This window comes from Ictidomys tridecemlineatus, chromosome 7 (genome assembly GCF_052094955.1).
Source record: "Ictidomys tridecemlineatus isolate mIctTri1 chromosome 7, mIctTri1.hap1, whole genome shotgun sequence".
In the NCBI taxonomy this organism is placed as follows: domain Eukaryota; kingdom Metazoa; phylum Chordata; class Mammalia; order Rodentia; family Sciuridae; genus Ictidomys; species Ictidomys tridecemlineatus.
This window is the reverse complement of record NC_135483.1, coordinates 170304305-170330888: the sequence shown is the minus strand read 5'-3', so window position 1 is coordinate 170330888 and position 26584 is coordinate 170304305. Positions and strand designations below refer to the sequence as shown.

At 39.9% G+C, this 26584-nt stretch overlaps 1 protein-coding gene across 1 annotated transcript in view; it reads right to left on the bottom strand.

Annotated features, from left to right (window-relative positions):
- The window catches only part of Adam23 (ADAM metallopeptidase domain 23), a 168052-nt gene extending 142117 nt beyond the window's left edge, over window positions 1–25935 (bottom strand). Inside the window, 2 exon segments of the mRNA XM_013362781.4 lie at window positions 23898–24115; window positions 25298–25935. Coding sequence (XP_013218235.3) covers window positions 23898–24115; window positions 25298–25511 — 432 coding nt within the window. The 5' untranslated portion in view covers window positions 25512–25935.
- Window positions 25936–26584: the final 649 nt, after the last annotated feature.

Below are 26584 nucleotides of genomic sequence, written 5' to 3'. Positions count from 1 at the left end.
CTGTAATGATATACTTTCACTGTCGTCTTCAGACATTCACATTAAATGTCTTCTGTGCATTTACCTTTGGTAATTAATCTTTTTCTGGATATTAAACTGACAATACCAGCTAATGAGAGAGAATGAATCACCAGCCTTCAGACCACTTGCAATGGGAAAATGAGTAAAGCATTGCAAGTATCACTACAGCTGTATTCTTTAGCTTTCATATATTTTCTGAAAGACGAGTAAGAATACAACTATGACAACAGTTGCCATGGAAGCAGTTCCTTTCTGCCGCCTTCCTGAATAGTAACATTTAATTTGATGCATTAATCTAGTAGCTAAGGTGTGATTCATTTTGTTCTTTCTCCTCATCAATTCCTACATCGCCGCACCACACCGCTCTGAGGAGGGCTTCTCTCTCTGCTAATAATTCTGTCATAAAGCAAGAACATATTCTGTCTTTCTAGACAGAATTATTGAACACCCACTAAGTAATTTCAATAAAAGAAGAGAACAGGGTATGGAAAGCAAAAACCAGCAAGCTCCATGATTAATGTCTGTGACTCATTACCCGACAGCTTTTTAAATTTGCTTATATAATGTTAATACTATCCTTACAGGGAAAAAAAAAAAAAAAAGCCCCCTAAAGCCAGAGCTCCATCAGGAGCCCTGGGCTGTTGCCCTGTCCTTGGCATTCTGGCTACGGCAACCCAGTGGACTTATGTCAATTCAAATCTCTCTCCAGGGCCAAATAAGGTTCTTTAACTTGCATGTTACGTCCACAGAAGGATTAGTTAAGAATGAATGAGTCTGAGATACAAAGTGAGAATTATGGTCCAGTAATTACACAGTTCACTTGTGCATTGTTATATTTAGCAAACCATAAATGATATAGAACAGATTCAAGTATTAATTTCCAGTTCTCCCTTACTAAGAAACTATTCAAAACATATATCTAAGGGAGGCTGAACAGACCTGCCCCAGCGAGACCTCTCTTCTCTTGAAATACCTTGATTCTACTGATCCTCAGTAGTGGATCTCATATAATTCTTGTCCAGGGATTTTTATTGGGATAGCTAAACCAGAGCAGTTATTTCTATTTGCAGGACTTTTTCTGGCTCTGTTGATGAGATTGCTCCAAGTTCACACCAAAGAGACAGCTGTGTGACAATGGTATTTCAAAGAGGTATGCTTTCCTTGCCTACCCTCTTCAAGATCCATGTCACAAGTCATGTATTCCTTTTGTCTACAGTGATCCACTCTATGGACTAGAGAGAGGTCAGTTTTTCTGATCCTCAGCGGCTTCTGGCTCTGTCCTTTGCTCTGAATCTTGACCATATCTATGATATTTGATGGGTTGCATTCTGCCCCATTGGATGGAAAGAGGAACCTTAAAATTGGGGGTCATGCCAAAGATCGATTTCTCCATTTTCAAATATGCAGGTGCCATTGGACTTCCCTAAGCAATGCCCTTAAGGCTTGTTCCTGACACGAGGCTCAAATCTGTCCTGTTTCACAATTTTATTCAAAACAAATACCATGTGTGACACACATATTTTACCCAAAGCTAGGTGTGGAAAAAGCAATACCCAAGCACCCTCATGTTCTCTCTAACATGCAACTTCCATAAAGTTCTGCAAAATGTCAACCACTTACCCAGTGTTCATCCAATTTTTTAAAATAATTTGTAGAATATTGGACATGATATAAAATGTTTTACCTGTTTTTAATAAGCAAATGTTGGCTCTCACAACATCTATGTAATGTTTTAGGTTTGTTATCAAATGAGAACCTAAGCAACAATATAATTTTTTTTTATTTTCGGAGAACCTATTTCTGTATTTTGCAAGTTATCTTGACAACTTTTAATATTTCAAATTTTTCTTGCTTTTTGAAATACATGATCATATATTTCATTTTAGGAATTTTGGAAGGTATACACTTACTGATTTTAATTTACTATCTGTATCTCCTCTCTGCAGCCTGATCTTATGTCACAGAGATTAAGGCATACATCTGACATCCTACTAAATAATGTAGGTTCATCAAAGTCTCTTATTAGTTTAGCAATTAAGTCTGTATTGTGAAAATAGAAACAAAAAACCTCCACAACATTGTACAAATTTCTCTACTTCTCACACCTGTCCCTTGAGCTGCTACTTAAGTCAGCAAACGAAAGAAATACTATTCTTCAAATCACAGTGCTCCAAAATATTTCAATAGTGCCAACGAATAAGAAACACATAAAGTAATTTCACAATTTTATATTATTTCAATTATAGTTATTTCAGGTGATTTTTTTGATTATCTGAAATAAGCAGAGAACTATATCAGGGAAGGATTTAGTCATGATTAGAGAGGACAGGATGTTATTAATATTTGATAAATAGTCCAAAATAAAAACTACTTAGAGAACATAAATTTTTCCAAAAATGGAAAGACTATATAAATTTAATGCTTTTATCTTGGCCAAAAGAGAAAAAAATACTATTTAAATGAGACTGCTAGCAAACTTTTCTTTCTGTCCTCTATGCCAGCGAACACTAAATTACCCAGTTTCCCACAAAATAAAAATTATAGAATCTGGAAGAATGCTCTAGTACTTACATCAAGGCAGCAAAAGACTACATCTGCTGGCTTGGTATGTAAATAGTTGTAACATAGGAAATAGTGACAGAAAGATAACAGTTCTCCTAACTTACAGGTTTAGCTTTCTATTGTGAGGTTTCTATTGACAGCACTATTGACATTTCAGGTTGGATGCTTCTTTGATGGGAGAGGGGGAATATCAGTGAACTGTGCTATTTGACAGTATCCCTATCCTCTACCCATAATATGCCAGTAGCATATCACTCCCAGCTGTGACAACCCAAAATATCTCCAGACAGAACCAAATGTCTTTGGGGCCAACATTGCTCCCCGTTAAGACCCCTCTCTATATATACACAGAAGCTATATGAATTTGTGTTCCTCTAGATGCATTGCCTTTACACAAAATTTGTTCAACCTTGTGTTCAAAGTTCATTTGCAACCATCACCCTTGAAACAAAACAGCAGGAAGCAACTGATGCAAATATAAAAGGGGAGTATGGTTCTTTCACCAGTGAAATGTAATCCACCTGAAAAGAATCAGATTTTTTAAAAATGTATACCCACAGAGATTACCCCAAATTAAATTCCAAGTTTAAATCTGTCAAGTTTTATCCTTCAAAAAACGGTGAAGAAATAAATTATGCAGTCCAAAAATTTAATCTTTTTAAAGGATGCTTAATGCTGCTTTCTTCCCTCCCAAAGTGGCAGCTTCTTATTATCTTTTGAAATGTCATTTGGTGACTCAAAAGAAAACAACTGTAATTTAAACAGCAAGAAATAAGAGGGAATAAGTCAGTATGTGGCCTCTGTTTGGAAGCTACGAAGTTGCCTTTCCACGATTCATGTAACATCTTTACTCCGTGGGTGAAACTACCAGGTCTGTAAGTGCCATTTGCCTGCTGATGGCTCCCACATTTCCATCTCATCCCCACCTGTCCCTGACACAAGACCAAGTCACAGAGATGATCAACCATCCTCCAGAGCAGAACAGGTTCAGTTTCCTCTAGGCCTTCTTCCAAGCTTTCTTCCTCAACCTATCCATGCTGAAAACTGATAACACTGTTCCCCAGGAAAAGGTCTGCCAGTTATTCTCCACCCCGGGTTAGTTTCCTATTGCTACTCTATCAAATTCCCGTACGTGTTATGGCTACAAACCACATAAATTGTTATCTCACAGTTCCAGAGGTCAAAAATCCAAAAGCAGAATCTAGAATCTAACGTGAAGATGTTGGCAGGGCTGGTTCCACTGAGATGCTGTGGGGAAGAACCTGTTTCCTTGTGTTCCCCAACTTCCGCAGGCTGCTGTCCTCCCGGGCTCAGGCCCCCCACCCCCACGCCCCACAGCATACATCCTCTTCCATCATCACATCTCCTTCTCTGACTCTGACTTTCATAAGGGCCCTTATGATGATGCCCTTGTTCCATCCAGATAACCCAGAATAAGCTCCTCACACTAAGTTCCTTAACTCAATGACATCCTCTAAGTCCCTTTCTCCATGAGAGGTAGCATGTCCACAGGTTCTAGGGATTTGGATGTGGACGTCTTTGAAGAAGGGGAGCATTCTTCTGCCTACCACAATTTCTCTCCTTTTCTAGTCCACTCTCCAAATCACCAGCAAGCTGGAAGCTCTACCTTTAAATTACATCCCAAATTGACCTACTTATCTTCAATTCCTCTGTTACCACTCCAGTACACGTCCACATCAGACAACTGTAAGCCCCTTCTTCCTGGTCTCCCTGCAGCAATATTTGCCCCTTAAAAGTCCATCTTTTGTAGGATTTCCAAAAGGATCTTTTTTAAGGTATTAAACAAATACTGTTTTTTCCTCCCTTAAAAACCATCAGTGGCTTCTAGATGCAACCAAACAGGCCCTTCATTCTCCAGCCCCTTCTTGCCTTTAAAAAATAATGAAGCAGGAAATATGCAATTATTTTTCCCTCTACAAAATGTCTCTGAGTCCCTCACCATGAACTTGCAGAGGTCTAGTAGGCTAAGTAGTTCTTGGCAAACCTGTCTCTGCATCCCTCACCATGAACTTGCAGAGGCCTTGTGGGCTAAGTAGTTCTTGGCAAACCATCATAGAGGGGTAGCGTGTTCTGGCTGCTCCTCCTGGATTTCCAAGCTCACCTCTCGCCCCAGAGGCAGAAGGCAGCCACTTACCACAATTCTAACCCTAAGTCCCACCCCTCCAAGTCCATGTTAACCATAGAATGCCTGCTAAGCCCACAGAAAATTCAAAATGTGCAAGAAGGAAATATCAGGAGGTCAGGGAAGAAAGGAAGGAAGCTTGCCATGGTGTGATAAATTCACTTTTCCTAGCAGTAGACCGAAGATAATATCTTAGGTTGATGGATATCTAAAAATAGGGCAGGGATAAATTATTTAGCATGGTAAGAACTAAAAACAGAAATCTAACAGTCTTTGAGGAGTGCTGTTCATTTTATAACTTAATGAACTCTGAATTCTTAGACAATGTAGGTAAATATATCAGAGTAACCACTAATTTTACACAACATATTTACACCAATTTACATCAATTTTACATGGAAGAGTGTACATTTGTGCAAATGGGTCACCAGTGTTTCATCTGCTGTAATGTTGCTTCAGTGGTTTGCCAACACTGCTATTTAGAATTTCCTCATCAGAAACTGTCTTGCCAAGGACTTGCTGGTGGTAAATCGGGGGCATATGAGTTTCTATTCAAAACTCTTCCTGAGCCTTCCTCTGCTTTTGCTTTCCAAAAACTCTTTTCTCCTCAAATAACCTCACCCCCCACCCTGAGCCTCTTTTCATTTTCAAATAGTAAGTACTCACACTCTTCATCCAACGCACCCACATCCCAGGGGGCAGCTACTTCACAAACCAGCTATCTCTGCAATAATGAAGGACTCCTAACTCCAGCCAGTATCCATATTTCATCATCTCTGATGATCACCCAATCACCTTTTATTGGAGGATAATTCACTGAATTTTAGGATCCCCAGGGGTTCTAGAGAATAAACTCACCCATGTTAAAATGACCTTAGACATAATAATATAAATCACTGGGCTACATTCAGCCCTACAAACTCAAAATCTTTTTAACTATCTCCCCAGATGGTTCCAACACACAGTAAAGTTTCAAATCTTCAAATCTAATTCAATCTCTTTATTTTCTTTATATAAGAAAATTTATTTATTTATTTTTTTAAAAAGAAAGTGAGAGAGAGAGTGAGTGAGAATTTTTTTAATATTTATTTTTCAGTTTTTGGTGGTCACATGAGTGAGAATTTTTTTAATATTTATTTTTCAGTTTTTGGTGGTCACAACATCTTTGTTTGTATGTGGTGCTGAGGATCGAACTCCGGCCGCGCTACCGCTTGAGCCACATCCCCAGCCCCTAAATGAGGAAATTTAAATCCAAAGAGGTTAAATAGCTTTCCCCAAATTGGCTACCTAATACAGAGCCTATTAATTATTCTACTCCTAGTCCAGACTCCCTTTTAAAGGAATCTATGTGGTAAAACACACCAATAAATAAATAAATAAATAGAAGAAAACTAGCTCAATGAAATGAAGCCCATCTATCAGAAATCTACAGCTAACATCATATAGAACAGTGAAAGACTAGAAGCTTTTCCTCTAAGATAAAAGAGAAAATAAAAATGCTTGCTTTGCCATTTTTAGTCAACATAGTGATGGAAGTCCTAACCAGAACAATTAGGCAAGGAAAGAAAAGCATCCAATTTGGAAAGAAAGACATAAAATTATCACTGTTTACAGATGACGTGATCTTAAATGTAGAAGACCTAAAGTCTCCCCCCCCACACACACACACAGACACACCTAGAACTAATAGGTGAAATCAACAAGAATTGCAAGATAACAAAATCAACACTCAAAAATAAGCTTCACTTCTATACACAACAACGAACAATCCGAAAAGGAAATTAAGAACTCCATTTACAATAAAAAAGAATAAAACACTTATAAATAAACGTAGTCAAGGAGGAAAAAGACTTATGTGCTAAAAACTACAAAACATTGAAAGAAATACAAAAAGACCAAATAAATGGAAAGGTATCAGGTGTTCATGGATAAGATCCACCATTGTTAAAATGCCAACACCACATTCAAAGCAACCGGCAGATTCAGTGCAGTTCCTTCCAAAATTCCAGTGGAATTTCCTTTTCGGATTGTTTGTTGTTGTGTATAGAAAGTTAAGCTTAATTTTGAATGTTGATTTTGTTTTCTTGCAATTCTTGTTGATTTTACTTATTATTCTAGGTGTATATGTGTATATGTGTGTGTGTGTGTGTGTATGTCTGTTTTGCAAAAATAGAAAATTTTAAATTTATCCTATAATTCAAATGGAATCCCCAGGGACTCCAATAACCAAACCAGTCTCAAAAAAAAAAAAAAAAAAAGGAAAAAAAGAACAGGGGCTAGGAACATAGCTCAGTGGCAGAGCATGTGCTTAGCATGTGTGAAACCCTGCTTTCAAACCCCAGCACACACAGACACACACACACACACAGACACACACAAAAACAAAAACAAAAAACAGAAAAAGAACAAAAGTAGAGGTCCCACCTTCCTGTTTGAAAACATATTACAAAGTGTGCTAATCTAAATAGTGTGGTATTGATATAAAGAAAGACATGTAGACCAATAGAATAATAGTCAAATTATCTTAAAACAAAACAAAACAAAACACACTAGCCCTGACAGATGAAAAGAACCACAAATAATTTATCACAATGATGGATCAGGAACATGCTAAGTCATTATGCATACAGTGTGACAACTAATGACAGACTTTAATTCTCTCCTTTAGAGGCCCCTTCCATGAACATACAGAACCAAAATTTACTTTGCCCACATGTCAAAACCAAATTCAATATCTTTTTAGACACTGTAATGGGTTGCAGTTGTTCATTCTGTTGAAGATTAAGCTGAATTTCTGCCCTTCAGTAAAAACTCATCTAGAAAAAAATTGATCTTCAACATGGGTGCCAAGACTACTCAAAGGAGAAAGGAAAGTCTTTTCAACAAATGGGATTGGGAAAACTGGAGAGCTACATGCAATAAATAAATAAATAAAGTTGGACCTTTACCTTACACCAAGTACAAAAATCAACTCAAAATGAATCAAAGGCTTAGACATGAGACCTAAAATGACAAAACTCTTGGGAAAACCTCCAGGAGATAGGCCCTAGCAGTGATTTCTTAAGTAGGACACCAAAAACATAAGAAACAAAAGAAAAAAATAAATAAATCAGACATCATCAAAATAAAAAAAAAAAAACTTTTGTGTAACAAAGGAAATCATCAACAAAATGGGAAATCAACCCACAGAATGGGAGAAAATGTCTGTAAGTCACATCTGATAAGGGAATGATACTCAGAATATATAAAGAAATCCTTCAATCAACAACCAAATGGGCAAAGGATAGAATACACATTTCTCCAAAGAAAATATGCATATTACCAACACACACATGAAAAGATGTTCAATCACACTAATAATTAGGGTAATGCATCCAAAATCACAATGAGACACCATTCCACACTCACTAGGATTGTCAATACAAGAATAGAAAATAGCAAGTATTGGTAAGGATGCAGAACACTTGGGTATTACTGGTGGAAATGTAAAATGGTGCCACTGCCATGGGAAATTATATGGTAATTCTGTGATTACTCTAAAATTAAAAATAGAAGTATATATAATCCATCATTCTGCTTCTGGGTACACATTGAAAGGAATCAAGAGCAGAAATTCAAACAGGTATTTGTATATCCATGTTCACAGCAGCATGATTCACACTAGGCAAAAGGCCAAAGCAACTCAAGTGTCAATCAATGAACAAATGGATAAGCAAAATGTGGTACAAACATACAATGGTATATTAGCCAGCCTTGAAAAGGAAAGAAATTCAATACATGTTAGAACATGAGAACCTTGACATTATGATAAATGAAACAAATTAGTCACAAAAGGACAAATATTTTATGATTCCATTTATATGAGATACCTAGAATGGTCAATTTACAGAGACACAATTTACCAGGGGCTGCAGAGAGGAAGGAATGGAGAGTTAGTGTTTTATGAGCACAGAGTTTCAGTTGAAGAAGATAAAAATGTTGGGCTGGGGTTGTGGCTCAATGGTAGAGCGTTCACCTAGTACATACGAGGCCCTGGGTTCAGCACCACATAAAAACAAATAAAAGCAAAAATAAAGGAATTATGTCCAACAACAACTAAAAAAATAATATTTTTTTAAAAAAATAAAAGTTTAAAAAATGATATAGAGATAAGTGGTGTCTTGTGGTTGAATGACAGTGAATATATTCAATGCCACAGAAATGTATAATTGAAGGGTTAATATGGTAAATTCTATGTTATATAATTTTCTCACAATAAAACAATTTTAATCATGCAAAAACTTAACTATTCATCCTTATTTTTTCAAACATTATTCTCATTTGTATTGTTCATCTAATCAAATCTCAACTTTTAGCACATCTCCAAATATTCCTTTTGAGCAATTCTTTTTCAGAACCTCAGCCCATACCCAATTTTCTTTGATCATTCTCTTCCTAGGAAGCCCAATATTTGCAGGATAACCTACTTTCCTTTCACATAAGGGCCCCACCCCAAATAATTCATGAAGACTTCTGTAACCACTACTAAGCTTCTCTTCTTTGGCCTCAAGAAACTTCCCCAGCCACCAGAAAGAAAGCACCCCTCTTCATGGAAATGAGAACCAATCCTCACGTCTACACAGCAATAATACTTCCCTTATTTAGTCCACTGCTGAACTCAGAAGCATCAATTCTATTTCTCTGGTTAGTGAAAAGTACAATCTTCTATCAAGACATTGACACATCAAAAGCATTTCTGGACAGCAAAAGATAACCCTGAACATGTCACAACCTTAATAAGCACATTTAGGTGTTGCTTCTTTGTTGTTGTTGTTTTATGTGTTGCAATTTTAAAAATCACCTAATCCATTTGAATTGTATAGTCTAGGATTTGAAAATAGAAAAATCAAATTCTTAAATTGGAATGTGTCTCCAGTGGGCATTATGGTTTTGATCTAGAATGTCTCCCAAAGGCTTGCATACTTCAAGGCTTGATTCCCAATTAAATAATTTCCAGAGATGGGTGGGGCTTTGGGGAAATAACTGAAGGCTCTGACCTCATCAGTGGATCTATTCATTTGATGGATTAACCCATTATGTCCCGTTATCTAACATATTGGACGCAGATGAAAACGTAAACTTATAAAGTTTTACAAGAAACGCATAAAGTTGCTCAATTTAAGTTTTTATTGGTGTCCTATAAACAGTTATGATGGGACATAATGGGTTCATCTTTTAATTAAACTACTGGAGATGATGGAGATGGTAGATGAGGCATGACTGAAAAAAGTAGGTCACTGGGAGCATGCCCATGGGGACTGCGTCTTACTCCTGGACCCTTTCCTCTCCCTCTCTGTCCTCAGCTGCCATGAGCTGAGCAGCTTGCTTCCACTACACCCTTCCACCAGGATGTTTCTGCCAGTTGGCCATGGGAAACTTCTGAAACCAGGAGCCTAAATAAACCTTTTCTCCTTCAAGTTGTGTATGTCAAGTATTTTGGTCATAGTGACAAAAAAAATCTGACTAATATAGTAAGTAGGTAAGCCAGTTAGTTTATTATACACTTTTTTTTCCAGCACTGGATTTTGAACCCAGGGCACTCTACTACATCCCTGGATTTTCTATTTTTTTTATTTTGAAACAGGGTATCATTAAGCTGCCAAGGCTGATCTCAAATTTGCCATTCTCCTGCCTCAGCTTCCCAAGTTGCTGGAATTACAGGCATGTATCACCATGCTCAAGATAGTTGATAGATTCTTTTTTTTTTTTTTTACAGCTCAAACAGTAACGCACTCGCCTGGCTTGCGCAGGGCACTGGGTTCGATCCTCAGCACCACATAAAAATAAAGATGTTGTGTCCACCGAAAACTAACAAATAACTATTAAAAAAAAAAGATAGTTGATTACACTTTCAAACCATCAGTGAACATGATATTTAAATCTTATTAATCTTCTTATGTTATATGTATAAACATGCAAACATAAAGAGTACTTCCTTCTATCCAACTATAATTACTAGTAATAACTTAATTTTCTTCAGTGGCCATGTTATGATTGGAGGGGGGACAGTCGCTCCAAGTAGATGGGAAGTTCCTGGAGGTTGTTGAGCTGATAAGTGACATGATCCCTGTGAGTAAAATAGACCAAAACCAGAGTGGAGGAGGAAGGACAAGACCAGGAACAAGAGAGTTGGAAAGACAATATAACAATGGAAGCAAGAGATAAAGTGGTGGATTAGACCAGAGAGGGCAGTGGAGAAGTGCTTAGATTCTCGGTTGCATTTGAAATGAGAATGAGATTCAATGGCTAGAAGTGTTGTTTTTAAGAAAAAGAAGGGAAGGGTCTCAGCCTGAGCCACTGGAAGATTCTTGGAGGACCTGGTTAGGGCAGGAGATGTTAGAATTAAGAGCTCCATTTTGAGTTGCCTATTAGATGTGCAAATGGAAACCTAAGATAAATAGTGGTAATGGTAGTCTAGATAACAAGGGAAAGATGGTGCCTCTGTGAAAGCACCAAGATTCTCAAAGCTTACATCACAAACAGTGTTTCATACAAACCCATCAAATAAGGTCATAAACCTTTAATACATTAGAGTGTGGAAACATCTCAGGGGAAATCCAAGACCCCTGGAAAACTAAAGTGGAAATATAAATTTAAGACCTCATAGGCAGCCAGGACAATTTATAAACTTAATATTTGGGCAACAGTAACTGCAGCAGAGGCCTGAAAAGGATTACTACCCATATAAATATATATATACAAAGAAAACATAGATTTAATTAGAAAGGGAAAGAAAAATGATTAACCATTTCTGAAAACTTTACTACAGACCATTATGAAGCCAAAATAAGAACAAGGTAGCATCATTTCAATGTCCCATTGGTTCTGAAAAACAAAACAAAAAAAACAAGCAATGGTGTTTCTGCAGCCTGACAGTTTGAACATTCTGCAGAGATGCAAGTCCATTATGTCACACAGGACAGCCCACAGTAATTAGCAAGATAATTAGTGAGAGTTCACTGTTTTTAGCAATGATTGATGGTAGGAGAGGAATCAGTGTATGTACTCTTCTGAGTAAAGGCACACAGCCCAAGATTTTACCCCTTGGTCACAGCCTGAGCAATTATATCCAAGGGTCCAAATCAAAAACAGAAATGTGTATCTGCTATTTTTACCCTGCTAATTTTTGTCTTATTTGAAGGTCTGTATACTATTCTATTTGTTTCGGTTTTATCATTGTTACATTTCATTCCAAAGCCAGAAAACTGTCCATGGCAGCTGAAAGTATTTTTTGGGTTTGGTTTGGGTTGGAAAATTGGGGGAGGGGAGGAGAAGTGGATGTCTAATTGGGACATTTCTGGGAGAAATTGTCATAGGAATGTATGCTATTTAGAGTACAAGTATTTGAGGCCACAGCATACACACTCAGCAATTAGCTCCAAGAAGAAAATGGTTTACCTTACTACTCACTGAAATGCCTGATGTCCACACCTTCTCTGAGTGCTTAGATTATTAGCAAAGGTATGGGGACACTTTTCTACTCCCCCAGAGTACAAGCACCAGTTTATCTACTTCACATGGCTCGGGGACTGCAGACTTAGACATACACACATCCTCATGTAGTCACTCCTTGAAGCCACTTCTATCCTATACGGATCAACCAAGCACATGGCAACCACAACACCAGGAAGACTCTGAGAATCACCCTCCCCAGAACTGTCCTCAGAATGACCCTCAAAACCCATCTTCTTGTTTTAATAGAAGAAAGCTTTTATTTAAGAAAGAGCAGTTCCAGAGGCTGCTCAGTAATTAATACCACTTACTAAGTATTTCCACACACTAGGCAAATCACATCTTATATGAGGGATCCCATTTAGGCAAGGCACAGTCTCTGAGGTGGGAACTTTATGATTATGCATGTTATTGATAAGGACGGTGGGGCTTAGAGAGAAGTTAGAGAGACTAAGCAACTTACCCAAGTCTGAATAAATATAACTGCAAATTTCTCAGAACCACCCCCCATCCCCCAGCAATTCTTCTACAACTTCCTTACAACAGAGGTAGTAAGGCAAGTTCGAGGAATTTCTGATAATCTAAACAGCATAGTACAAATCATAGTTATCCCACAAATAAATGGATATACCAGATCACTAAAATGCCAGTTTCCTTGCTCTGAGATGAAACAGCATCAAAAAACTAGTTACCCTGAATTTCACATGCTGACAAAATGTTTAAATTGGGTGTTATGTCATTTCTTCCAAGAGTAAAAAAATAAAGGGTAGCTTAACCAGTTCTTATTAAATTCAGCTTGTTTCAAAGACCTACTTCTTCAAGCTGGGTATCCCTATACAGTATAAGAGAATGTTTTTTCCCCCCCAAAAAAGAAAAACTACTTCAGAGTGGTTCAAAATGTATGCGTATAATTTGGAAACACCAAACATGACCATCCTTGTTCAGTATATAAGGAAGGAGAATCTGATAGAGGAAAAAAAAATTAAAGTTAATAAGAAATGTAAACAGACAAGCAAAATATCCTACAAATGCCACCAGTTTTAAACAACATTTTTTTATATGAATACTCAGTTTTGGGGGAGGGGAGATTAGAAACCTTGCTGGTTGCAGAGGAATACCAGGGGAAGTGTGTGGGTGTGAACACATGTAAACGATTCAGAAGTCATTAGCCATAGGTCTTTATCATCAAGAGGAAAAATACCTAAAAGGAACAGAAACCTCCTCCTCACTGAACAGAAAGTTTCAATGAAAAAAAAAAAAAAACAAACAGAAGAAAGTGGAAATCCACAGACCAAGGTTCTGATCTTTCAGGTCATAGCAATTATTCTGAAGACCTAGAGCAACTGACCTGACCTCCCAGGATTTAGTTTCATCTTTAAGAACACAGAAATACTAATCTTGGTAAGTACACTGTGAGGACCATGTGAGATTATAGATACGACAGTGCCTCAATAAATTGTTTAGGTTTGATACAAAAGCTGCATGTTCTATTTGTATTTTATCAAGACATTGGAGAGTTGAGTTGCAAGTTGATTTAAGGCATTCTACTCAGCTGACAGGAGGGGACTTCTCTAAGCTTTGAATGATGTGAACTTAATGGAACCCATTGGCAATACCACTATTGCACATATAGTGTATTAGCAGGTCTGTTAACAGGTAAGAAGAAGCACAAAGAATCCAGTAAAGTGACCTGGACTATAGCTAGATACAGCAAATTCTTAAATGTCCACACCAAGGGAAAGGAAGCTCCAAAACAGACACTGGATTCAGCAGATACTCAAACATCAATTTCTCCATCTTTCGGGGGGGGGGGCTTTTTATATGTCTCTAGCTGTGCTTAGATTTGACTACATCTAGATTTAATCTTTACCTCCAGGAAAGGCAGGAGGAAGCAGTCCAGGAGCACGTAATGACCTTGTTCACACAACCCAACTAGAATTAAAAATATGGCAGGACAATTCCCTCAAGTGGACATTGCCATGCAGATAAGCAAGAGGTGGGTGTCCCCAGCTATATAATTACACAGCCAAGCTCAGAGCAATGTAGTCACTTGCAATGGGGTCCTATTTATACTTTATTCACTGGTTTATTTGAACTTAATTACTCTGTAATTAGTGTCTATCGGTAGAGGAAATTTGCTTGAATTTCCATCCTTTTCATCTCTAAATAGAAGGCTTAGAAAAACATTTAGTGTTAAGGTAGTTCTTGTTAACAAATAAATTTCTTCTACAATAGAATTAAAAGGAGAATTCAAATTCTTTACTCTGTAATTCCAGATAAGGAACGTTTAGCTTCCGTCCACCCTTTAGCCAGTGAAGATACCTATATAACAAAAATGTACTTGAAGCACTGAGTTAATTCCCAACTGTGGCAGAATAGGTAGCCAGTGACAGAGAATTCTATTCAAATATGCCATGAATGAACATGATTGTTTTTTGACTTTTCATTATCCTGAATACAAAATATGGTCACTGGGTCTACCCCCATTTATGATGGAATTCCTAGAATTAAATTCAGTTAAAATTATACTGAATTTATATAAATTCTAAACACAAAGGCGCCCCTGTAAAATTGCAGAATTCAGACACTCAGTGGGCTCTGAATGAACGAATTATAGGAATGAAGGAAATTTTCAAAAGGTTAAAGGGCTCCTATAGCAATCGTGAACAGAACACTTTGTAAGAATAAAGCCTTTTGATTATGTATGTTCTCAAAAGGAAAAAAAATACTTTCATTCAGAAAACTCATCCTCAATGAGCAATTAATTACTGATATCTTAACAATGGAAGGAACAGGGTGTCCTGCAGCAGAAAGGTACAAGAACTTGAACTTAAAAGTCTGGGAATACATTACTGACAGAGTGGTTATTACCATGGATCACAAGGGTTTCCACAACTAACCCCAGAACTTGGACAGATATGAATGGAATCATCCAGACAAAATTACTTCCAACCATGGACTGCCTTTGGATAAAGAGCCCTGGGGGAAAAGCTGGAAGGACAAGGGAGAAGCAAATGAGCGTGATGAAGAGGAAAGTGCCAATTCTCGAGAGTCTCTGTCCTCTCCTTCCTCCCCCACCCTCACCCCCACCCCCAGGAAAATGTCGCTAGCTGAAAGTGAGCTTGTGGAATGTGGAGAACAGGAGTCGCAGGATGAAGTAAGTGTTCCACTAAGATTAATCTGTCAGCAGTGAGACGGATGGATTGACAGAGAGAGAGAGAGAACAAGGGGGGGGGGCAGAACAATGCAGAGAGAGGAGGAGGAAGGGATTCAAGGGAGCAACGTCAAGACTTAATAAGCCACTATTTATAGGCAGGAGATGAAGGAAAGAGGAGTCAAAGATGACTCCAAGGTTCACTCTCAGGATGGGAAACCAGCCCCACCGCTAAGAAAAACAGGGCTAAGCAAAAGGAGAACTCCCTTCTTGCCCGATTTACTTTCATATTGGATAAAGCCACTAACCCTGGGCAATGCCACCAGGCACAGGCTCCTGAAAATTTTGTGGTTTGTTTGTTGGTCTGTTTGTTTGTTTGGGTACTACAGATTGAACCCAGAGGCATTCTACCACTGGGCCACATCCTCAGTTCTTTTTTTTTTTTTTTTTTGAAACAGGATCTTGCAAGGTAGCTGAGGGTCTCCCTAAGTTATTGAAGCTAGCCCAGAACTTGCAGTCCTCCTTCCTTGGCCTCCCAAGTCACTAGGATTACAGGTATGAACCATGCCTAGCCTGGGTTATTTTCAACTGGCTACAACGAGAAGGACTCTGGCCCACACTGTCAACTGAACTGAGAATCAGTGAAGACAGACTAACACCAGTAGTTACATAGCTAGCAAAAATGAGTCAACCCCTGAGCAGACAGATTATTTAAATAGAGACACACACTGAAGCAAGACTTTCAATAGGACAGCTGTGGACTGTTCAAATCAATCCAGGGTACAATGATCAAAAATGGTCTAGACTTTATGGAAGAAAAGAATCAAAAATTATGGTCCAAACTCAAATGCCTACAGGAGTCAAGCAAGTAACAGAAATGAAGAAGGGTGGGTGTTGGGCAGCAAGGTATCTTAACCTGTCGGATTTCTGTTGGCTGTAACTGAATAATACCACAAACTGAGTAATTTATAAAGAAAATCAGGTGTAGTTAGTTCATGGTTCCAGAGGTTGGGAAGTCCACAAGCAGGCCTCTGTTGCCTGGAGAGGGCTTTCCTGCCATATCATAGCATGGCTGAGGACATCATATGACAAGATAACATATGTGCTAGCTCCTGTCCCTCTTCCTCTTCATATGAAGCCACTGAAGCCATCACAAGGGCTCAGCCTCATGACTGCCTCTAATCCCAATTGCCTCCCATTGGCCCCTCCTCCAAATGCCACTAACATGAATTTGGAGGTTAAGTTTCCAACACACAAACTTTTGGGGGGAGACATCAAACCTCAGCACAAGAAATGAGGGCGACAATAAATGGCCTGTGTCCACCCTATCTAAAAAGGAGCCACTTCCTGACAATAGGTGGATTTAGCCTCATGGCTCTGCTCGGTCAAGAGTGATCCTGCACCCACCACCTTCTACCACGGTTCATTTTTTATGTTCTTCAAGCACTTGTCAATGCCTGGAATCGCTGTGTGCTGTTGTTGTTCCTGCTGTGCTGTGGTCTGTCCCCTCCCGTTAGAAGGTGAGCTCCAGGAGCAGCCACATGCTTGGCATTGATTCAATCAATGCATGCTCACCTCTAGATTCCCCAGGGCTCACTATGCCATAAGACATGAGCCCAAAACCAAACCCCTCGTGTCAAGACAGCCTTCACAGCCCTCACCTTCTGCTCCGGTCACTCCCAATGCCTCCTATCTCCCTCCACTATGGATTCTGCAAAGAAAAGACCTGGGTTCAAATCCTGGCTCTGTGTGGCGCTCACTAGCTGTTAATCCTTTGTGAAAATATTAAGCAAAAGTCTTGGGGCTGGGGATATAGCTCAGCTGGTAGAGTGCTTGCTTCACATGTACAAGGCCCTGGGTTCAATCCCCAGCACCAATAAATAAATAAATAAAGTTTTTCTAGAGAATAAAGTAGGATTTTTTTAAGTCACTACAAATATAACAATAATGCCTGATTCTTTAAAATTTCCCACACTTAGGTTTTCCCTTCTCACACTTAGCCACATCCAAGGTGCTGCTGCTACCCAGCAGGACACATGGTGCAAGTAGAGCCTCTGTTCTGCTTCCCCTGGCTTGTCCTTTCTCCACCTCCTGCACAAATGCATTTCCTAACAGTTCTTGAGGACCAGCCCAGTTCTCTTTTCCTCTGTGATGTTTCCTATGACTTCCTTGGGCAAAAATTACTTTCCCCTTTGGGTGTCCACAGTCTTCTGTTCTCACAACTGTAACTACATAGATGTGAACCACAAGCCACCAGCTCCCTGACACCCCACCAGTGAGCAGAGTAAGGACTAAGTGTTTCTCCTTGTCCTATTCCCCAGAGCCTAGCAAAGTGCCCGATTCAAAAGAGGTTTTCAGTAAATGTGTGCTGAATCCAACAAACCTGAACACCTAACAGATGTGAATCTGATCTACTAGAAACCATATGAGCAGAGAGACACATCTTGCTGTGCCATCAAGCAACCATCTCATAACAGTGACAAAAGCTATCACATGGTCAGCTCATGGTTGGCCCATTATGGTAAGTAACAGTGATGGGGATCATCTAAGAAATGTTAATACATTAGTCACCCCCTAATCTTCAGGGGATTCATGACAAGACCTTCAGTGGATACCTGAAACCAGGTACAGTCACAAACTCTATACAGATTGTGATTTTTTTCCTGTACACACATGTATACAATAAAGTTTCATTTATAAATAAGATAATAAGAGATTAATAATAACAAAATAAAACAAGTATAACAACACATTGTGATACAAGTTATATAAATGTTCTCTCTCTCTCTCTCTCTTAAAATCTCATCATACTAACCCTTTTTCTTACCCTCAATCACCCATCACAACTGAAACTGCAAAAAAGAAAAGCTATGGATAAGGGGTACTACTATATAGGTATTTTTGCTATATTAAACAATAAAAGCATGAAGTATAACTTATACAGTGCCCCAAAAACTCAAGACCAAAAAATTACCTCTCCCATTGATCCAACACAGTGTCAAAAACACTAAATCTTTTTTTAATTTTGATTTGATTATATCATGAAATTTTATGGGAACTGCTATACTATACGCTTTCTAACATATGGATGTTCAATCATCAATTCATTTGACTGATATTTACTGAAAGCCTCCTCTCAGCCAGGATTCCAAATAAAACCACTACAAGTCTGAATTCTACATATCATAATTTTATAATGACTGCTTTAAAAACCTGGAAAATTTGGGAGGGGGCCGTTGAGGACAATATAGATTTTATATTATATTATAATATAATATAATAGATAGCCACTCTATTAAATCTAAGGAAGGGCCCTGTGACAATTCAGACTTGTCAAACAATTAACTTTATACAATGAGTTAGGAAGAAGCAAGGACATGTCCAAAGTGTAGTCCATAAAATTTTAAACAGCCAGGCATGGGTGGTGTTTGCCTTAAGTCCCAGCTACTTGGGAAGCTGAATTCCCACCTTCCCATGGTCCAGAATATGGGACTTTCTATTGACTTTTAAAAATTGATTCCTGGGGCTGGGATTGTGGCTCCGAGGTGGAGCATTCGCCTAGCACGTGCTGAGCCCTGGGTTCAATCCTCAGCACCACATAAAAATAAATAAATAGGGATATTGTGTCCAACTGCAACTAAGAAATAAATGGGGGAAAAAAAGGAGGGTGGAGAGCTCAACATTTAAAAAAAATAAAAATTAATAAAAATAAAAATTGATTTCTGATAATAAGTGTCACAAAAAACATGTGTTCCAGAATTCTAAAATCGTGTGAGAGTATCTCATATGTAAGACACTTAGGACCATTTACACCACACCAAGAAAAATGGAGCTTCTGAAAAGTCAATAAATGTGGAACCAGTCTTGTCCAAAAGTAAAGTAGAAAGCATACATAATCACTGTCACCCAAATTCACTTAGGCTGGGGGAGTAGGTCAGTGTCAGGGCTCACACTTAGTATGCTTAAGACCCTGGATTCAACCCCCAGCACTAATAAATAAATAAATATTGAATTCACTAAACCTCTCGCTCCTCGGTCTGGGGTGGTAGAGATTAGAAAAGGCCTGTTTACCCAAATATCATTCCATGACAGGAGGCAGTTTTGTTTGATTTCACTTATATCTGTCCAAACTCTAGGTCACATTTCCCCATGCCCTGTGGAACTCATAATGTAGCCCGTTCATCCCTTCCCAACCAGAAGAGAAAAGAATTCTAAGGGAATGGGATAGAGGAAAAGTAAATTTTGATCAAAGAAAACTTTCTGGAAAAAAGTTTCTGAATTTCCCTAGGAACAGACCTCATAGGATTATCTCATAATGAATAAATGAGTGAGTGAATGAATGAATCTAAGGGTTTCTCCTGCTTTCTAAATGTATGGCTCATAAGAATTGATTTTTTAAAAGTTAAAGATAGATAGATAGATTTTAAGCTAAGTGTTTTTTCCCTTCTCCATTTTCACATGATACTCAATACAACACTAGTGGCACCAGAGGTAGAGGGGATATTTTCGCACCCCCTACACACACACACACACACACACACCAAGCCATTGCATTGAACACAATGCTAGTGTCCTCTGATTAGATTCATAACACCATCCATTTGGAGATTGAGTCAGGGCCCAGAAATTGAAAGCTTAGTCCCACAAGACTTCAGTTACTCATTTCAGATGCCAATCACAAGCCCCAAGTTGGGGGCTTGAGCTTCTGAAAGACATGCTATAAACTGTGCTTCCCATGATGCCCTCCTCAGGATCAATTTAATAAGAGAGACAGAACTCTTTGCAGGGGGCCGGGGTCGGGGGGGATGCTGGGGATTTGAACCCAGGGACTTCTGCATGTGAGGCAAGCAATCTACCCACTGAGCTATATCCCCAGCCCATTTACTGGCTCATTACAAAACCCATTACAAAAGATACAAAGTAATGGCCATATGGAAGAGATGCTTAGAGCACATTATTGGAGAAGGGGCAAGGAGCTTCCATGCCACCCTCTAGGAACCTCCACATGTTCAGCTATCTGAAACCTTCCAGAAACTAGTTCCTTTGGGTTTTTATGAAAGTTTCAGTTCATAGACATGACTGATTACATTACTGTCTATGATCAACTTCATCTTCAGCCCCTCTTCTCGGGGGTGAGACTAAAAGTCCTAACTCTCCAATCATTCCTCAGTCTTTCTGGTAACCCATCCCACCCTGAAGCACCTAGAGGACCCGAGACACTAGTCCTCATATTATCATACAAGAGATCTTTATCACTCAGGAAATTCCAAGGCTTTTAGGAGAACACAGGATGAAGACTCAATATATATTTCACAATATCACACATCACAAAATTAAATTTTTCCATTTGGGGTATTAACACTGCCACATGATAGTAATATTCACTTTCTAGGTAATAAAATATATATATATAATCTATAATCAGAAAATATAACTGTCTGTAAAGAAATGAATTTGCGTAACCACCAAAAATCAAAGAACATAATCATTTAATTCCGAGTTGTCTATAAATTCCCCATCTGCTCTGGATTATCTTGGTTTATGCCTTTCATCCTGATACGTTTATTAAGTGTGCCCACTCCTCCAAAAAAATGGAGATTTGGACAATTGGTTGTTCACTACTCTAGCTGGAGATTTGAAAGAATTCCTGAACATTCTTTCTTTCTTTTGGTACTAGGGATTGAACTCAGGGGCACTCAACCACTCAACAAGTCACATCCCCAGCCCTATTTTGTATTTTATGTAGAGACAGAGTCTCTGAGTTGCTTAGCACCTGCCATTGCTGAAGCTGGCTTTGAACCCGCAATCCTCCTGTCTCAGCTTCCCCAGCCAGGGGGATTACCTGCATGCACCATTATGCCTGGCTCCTGAACATTCTTTGACAATGAAACTAATGTTTTCAATGACAACATATGTTCAGAAGTACTTGACACGATCTGCTTTTAAACTCTCCAATTTGGAAAGAGTTAATAAACATTTTAACTTTCACAGCTGTTAAGTAATTAGGACCCATCACTACTGAGTACTTATGAAGCGGCTTCAGACATAAATGTGGAGCTTGGCCTGGCAACCTATATTTGGGAACTTCCCTCTCCACTTCTACCCCCAATCTGGGGATCCAGGAGAGAGGCACAGAGGCACAATGATTCAGCATTTCTAAGGCATTTCTAAGCATTTCATTAAAATGTGCTTCAGTGCAATGGAATTAGGGGAGGAAAAAGTGACCCATAGCACACAGATATTAAAATTGAAACTTTTTTTTATAAAAGCAAAAAAAATAACATTCCATACTTTCTCAATGAAACATTTGTAAAGCAGCCAAACTAACAAGTGTGTCTCCCAGCACTGTTATCAGGCAAGTCATCCTAAAATTGTAGCAGGAAACATATGAACCCTTTTTGTCAACTTGTTCAAGAGATGCTTAAAAACAGAAGCAGAAGGGAAACCACAGAACACAATGGTCAACTTCAAGGCAGCCCCCACATCAGAAAAATCCTGTTCGTACCTGGACGGGAACCCTTTTTAGAATGCTGCTTATGTCACTTGTGTAACTCCTGAAGGGACAGAGCATGTCTTTTCCAACCTCCCACCCTCAGTTCTTATCTGTGAATCCTTCACATACAGCTTGCATACCAACAATGTGCAACAAAATCCACTGAATTAAACAACAAGAAGAAAAGAAAAATGCTTTCATATATGATTTCTATATAAACATTCTTTCCAAAGTAGAAAAGAAACCCACCACCAGGGTGGGAGTGGAGAGGTTAAATCATTCCAACAGCAAGTGAGTGCTCCCTAGTTGAGATTCTATTCCTCTACCCAAGTGGTGGGTAAAGGTTGAACAACCTTATTATCATAGAAAGTCAGATATATTAGTCAAATCACATTCCACAAACAAAACAACTACGCAAACTTAGGCTATAAGACAAGCATTAGTCATAGCCCCCAATACCTCAGTTATAAAGTTCTTCTGAAATTTCTTTCTCATTTCAGCTGCATAGGGCTTGAGAAACTTTAAAATAGGCTTTAATGCAGGTTTTTTTCTCCTCCAGCAGCCTATGCAAGGGCACTGAGAACTAGCCACTTAACCACTGAAGGTCTCATTCATAAGGAAAGTTATGGACCTCCATTCATTCTATCAAGGGGACCCTGATGCCTCTTCCTAAAGGCAACACCCACAACTCATTTCAATAAGGCAAATGGGTAGATATGATGTGTTAGTCCTTTAAGTAACAGAGAAGCTTCTGGTGGGAAAGACCTGGCAGAGAACAGAGACCCATTATCTTAGTAAAGGTGGGCAGCAGCCACTTTATAATAATGTGAAACAAAGTTAACTTCACCAATATTCAATATGGAGGAAGCATCTCTGAGACCTGCCTTCTTTTAAAAAATAATAAAAATTAAATATTCAGGCCTCTTGAAGTTTATAGTAGCTGATTCACAGCCTTTGGAGAGTCACCCAAAGTCTTACATTTTTATCTCTCCATCTATAAAATGGGGATAAATACTGTTACCACTTATCTATATTTTAGAAAACTAAGTAAAAACAAGAATATAAACCAAAGATGGTTTTCTTAAATTCTTGAAGCTTAGACAGTTCCTGTGCTTGTCAATGAGCAGATATAGGTCAAAATGAAATATTTAACACGTGGACTCTATTTTCTGCTCCTAATAAAGAACAGAGGCACTGATAATCCACTGTGTAAACTTGCCTGGATCCAAAATATTATTAATTTAAATAAATAATTGGAAGAGTTTAAGTAGATCCCTTAAACTCTTTGACATTAAGCATCTTTTGTCTTCCACTGAATATCCTTTTTAAAATCAGTGCCACTTTCTGAACTAAACTGAAAGTAAAACAACTCCTCCCAATCAATGCAGATGAAGTTTTGAAGCACTATGTTAACCAAAACTGGTGTTCATATTATGTAAATAATTTTTTCTAATCTTCATAATCTTTTAAAATGTCAAACTGTTGACCTACTAATAATAGAATTGCAATATTTTCTTCCTAATGATCAACTGAAGGAAGAGTAAACTTAAACACTCCAGTTCTAAATGGAAAGATTGATGAGGAAACTGCTGCCGAACAGCCCCTTACAACAATCTTGTGTGTGCAGATTGAATGGAGTTTTTACATCCTGGGAGGTAGAATCCTGCACCCTTACATAAAGGCTCACAGAATCAAGGCGGGACATAAACACAGTCACGCTATTGCTCAGTGCCCAATGCACCTGAAAGACACATGGACCATGTTTCAACTGCTAAGCTTATAAAGGTATCCAAAACTGCCAATTCCAGTTTAGTCAGAGAAAAGAAACAAACAGTAACCCTATCCCAAGTAGATAGTAATCCAGTAGATCCCAAGTTAATTTCCTCCAGTTTCTCCCCTATAATAATATTAATTTATTTCTTAATAAGAAATGCTGCAGTAACATTTGTGAAATCAGATTTTGGCAGAAAATCAAAGTAAAGGAAAACTCTTCAATGGCAGGTACTTTGCCTCCTGCCCAGCCTCCTGCCTACCTTATTATGTTTTTGCTGGTGTCTTGCCTTTGTGTCAAGAACATGATAAGGGCTTTCTGAGTCTTGGTTGATATAATATATGAGTCTTGAAGGCAGTGTGATTTCTTTCTGCATTACATTGCTGTAACTGATGTTACTGCTGCTATTCTGTTGCAATGTATTATCTTCATCTGCCAGGACTCCCAATTTTTTTTCTGCAGTTTCATTCCAGTGCGGAGCTGGGGGGACAGGAAGCACAAACATACACAAACACACATATATACACCCCATAAATACATATGTACTAAAATGCATTTTTTCATTAATTACATTAACAAAGTTTTCTATTTATAAGCAGGTAAGAAGAGGAGTCAGAGAAAAGCAAGTTATGGCAACAATGAAGTGGCCTGAATAAGTTAACAGCCAATAAGGCTTATACAATCATGCACTAGAATCAAGTATACATTTTTTAGCCAGTCTCAAATTTATACATCTAGATATTGGGGGGAGGGGCAGAATGTACTTAGGGAAAAGTCATTAAAAGTACTTGTTCAGGGGTCTTGACCCTCATCTCCACCCCTTCTCTGAGTCTACAGAAGTTCAACTGTACTCTGCTCCATAGTATCCCATCTGAGAACTAAGAACACTCCAAGGATAACTTGAATGCTGACTTCATGGACATGGAATTTTAATTGATTCTTTTAACAAAATGGAAATTTTCCCATTCTTTTAACTTTGAGATGAGCAAAAACCCTTTGCCACAGAGGGATATGGATATTGCGGCCTTCGATTTCTTTTTTTATTTTCCTGCCTAGGCCAACTTTCTGCTTTCAGTGATTTCCAATCATGAATGTATTGGACATTGTGTTGTTTTTAATTGTTCATGACATGCATTTTGAGAAATCACAACCAAAGGTCGAGCACAAAGTATGTCTTCTGCACTTTCATTCTTTGGTCCCTGAAGTATGCCTCCCTCATCTTAATCTCAACTGCAGTGAATAAGCCCAGTGGGAAATTTGAGGAAACAACCCATTGCCACTATTATCATTGCATGCTCCCCGCATTCATATTAAGGCTCCAGCACACAAGAAGCAACTTGCTTCCTTGCTGCATTTCCCAATCACTGGTTTCCCCTTCGCAAGTTGCATGAGATCGCTGAAGGACCCAGGATCCACTAAATACCTCCCAGTGATACCACAGTAATTGGGATGGGTTTTTTGTGAATGCAACATAAATGGACTTCCAAAAGTGAACTAGAATGAACCAAGGGGTTAGGAATGAGAAGGGTGGAGAGGTAGACAGGGAGGCACGGAAAGGCCAAGCCTGGGACATGTCCAGGGCGCACGGACCCGCGTGCCCTTCGCTTTCCCCTACAGGGCCCCGCGGGGAAAGCAAGGCAAAGGGCACTGGGCCATACCCACCGCTGGGCGCAGGGGCCCCCCAGGCACGGGGCCGGGACGAGGAGGCGAGCTCAGGCAGCAGGAGAAGGACGAGGAGCAGGAGACAGGGCGGCGCGCGGGCCGGGGCGCGGACAGGCACTGGGCCGACGGGGCCGCAGCAAGGGCCGCGAGAGGCGCCGGCAAGGCTGCAGCCTGCCAGGGGCAACCGCCGGGAGCTGCTACCGGGCGGCTTCATGGCTCATAGCTCCCGGGCGCCGCTCGGTGTGGCCAGCTAGAGCGCCAGGCTGGTCTGCGGGGCGGTTGCGGGCGGAGCCGGTCACGCCGGCTGGGCGCGCATGGTGCCACCGCGGGCAGGGGGCTCAGGGCTGGGGGCTCAGGACTGGGCGGCGCGCCCTCCTCAGCTCTCCTCTCAGCCCCTCCCTGGGCGGACGGCAGAGGAGTTCAGGGGTCCCCGCCGCTCCGCCAACTTGGAGCCTCCTCAGCGGTTGCTCGCTCCCCAAGGCGGGCGCGGCCGCTCAAGCGACTGCGGGGGCTGCTGCCGGGCCTGAGGGTGCTGAGGCGGCGCGCAGGAGCGAGCAGCACGGGGACGCGCGGCTCGGGCGTGCGCCCCTCCCACGGGAACGCGCCTGAGACGGGTTTCGGGCCCTGGTACTGATGCTGATGCTGATGCTGATGCTGTCGACGGGCATGGGACGCACTGCGCATGCTTTACTGTGGGGAAAGGGGGAGCAGCAGAGTGATGCAGCATCCCAGGCAGCATCAGAGGTGACGGTGGCACCTCCAAAGATGAGGGCGGGGGGGGGGGACTGGCAATCAAGGGGGAGTCTGGGGAAAAGAAAGAAAAGTGTGGGGACTCCTGGGCCAGAAACAGGCATGATCAGGAGAAAACAGCCCAGGAAATCGACCTTTCTTTTCCACCATCCCAGACCTTACATACCCTGTCCTATTCCAACCCCCATCTGCTTAGGAAAAACTAAGGCCAAGCATTTCCATCTTTATCCTTTATGTATTTTCTTTCTGCAAGTAAACATAAAGTATTGCAGCCAGGGTAGTAAAAATAGCGTTGCTTCTCATTCAGCTTGCTAACAGCGAGTGGGACCATGGCTGGGAAGCACATTGGCCTATGCGGGCCACAGAGCGGCAGGAATCCCCACGCAAGAGTACTCCGCCAGGGCCTGAGTCCTCCCCTGTTGTGCCCAGGGGCTTTGAGGAAAGCATATGAAGCCTGAAAGTGTTTCCTCAAAGAGTTCAGGAAGTATGACTGGGTGCAATCAGGAGGGGTTTAGACATTCTGGAGAGGAAGAAATA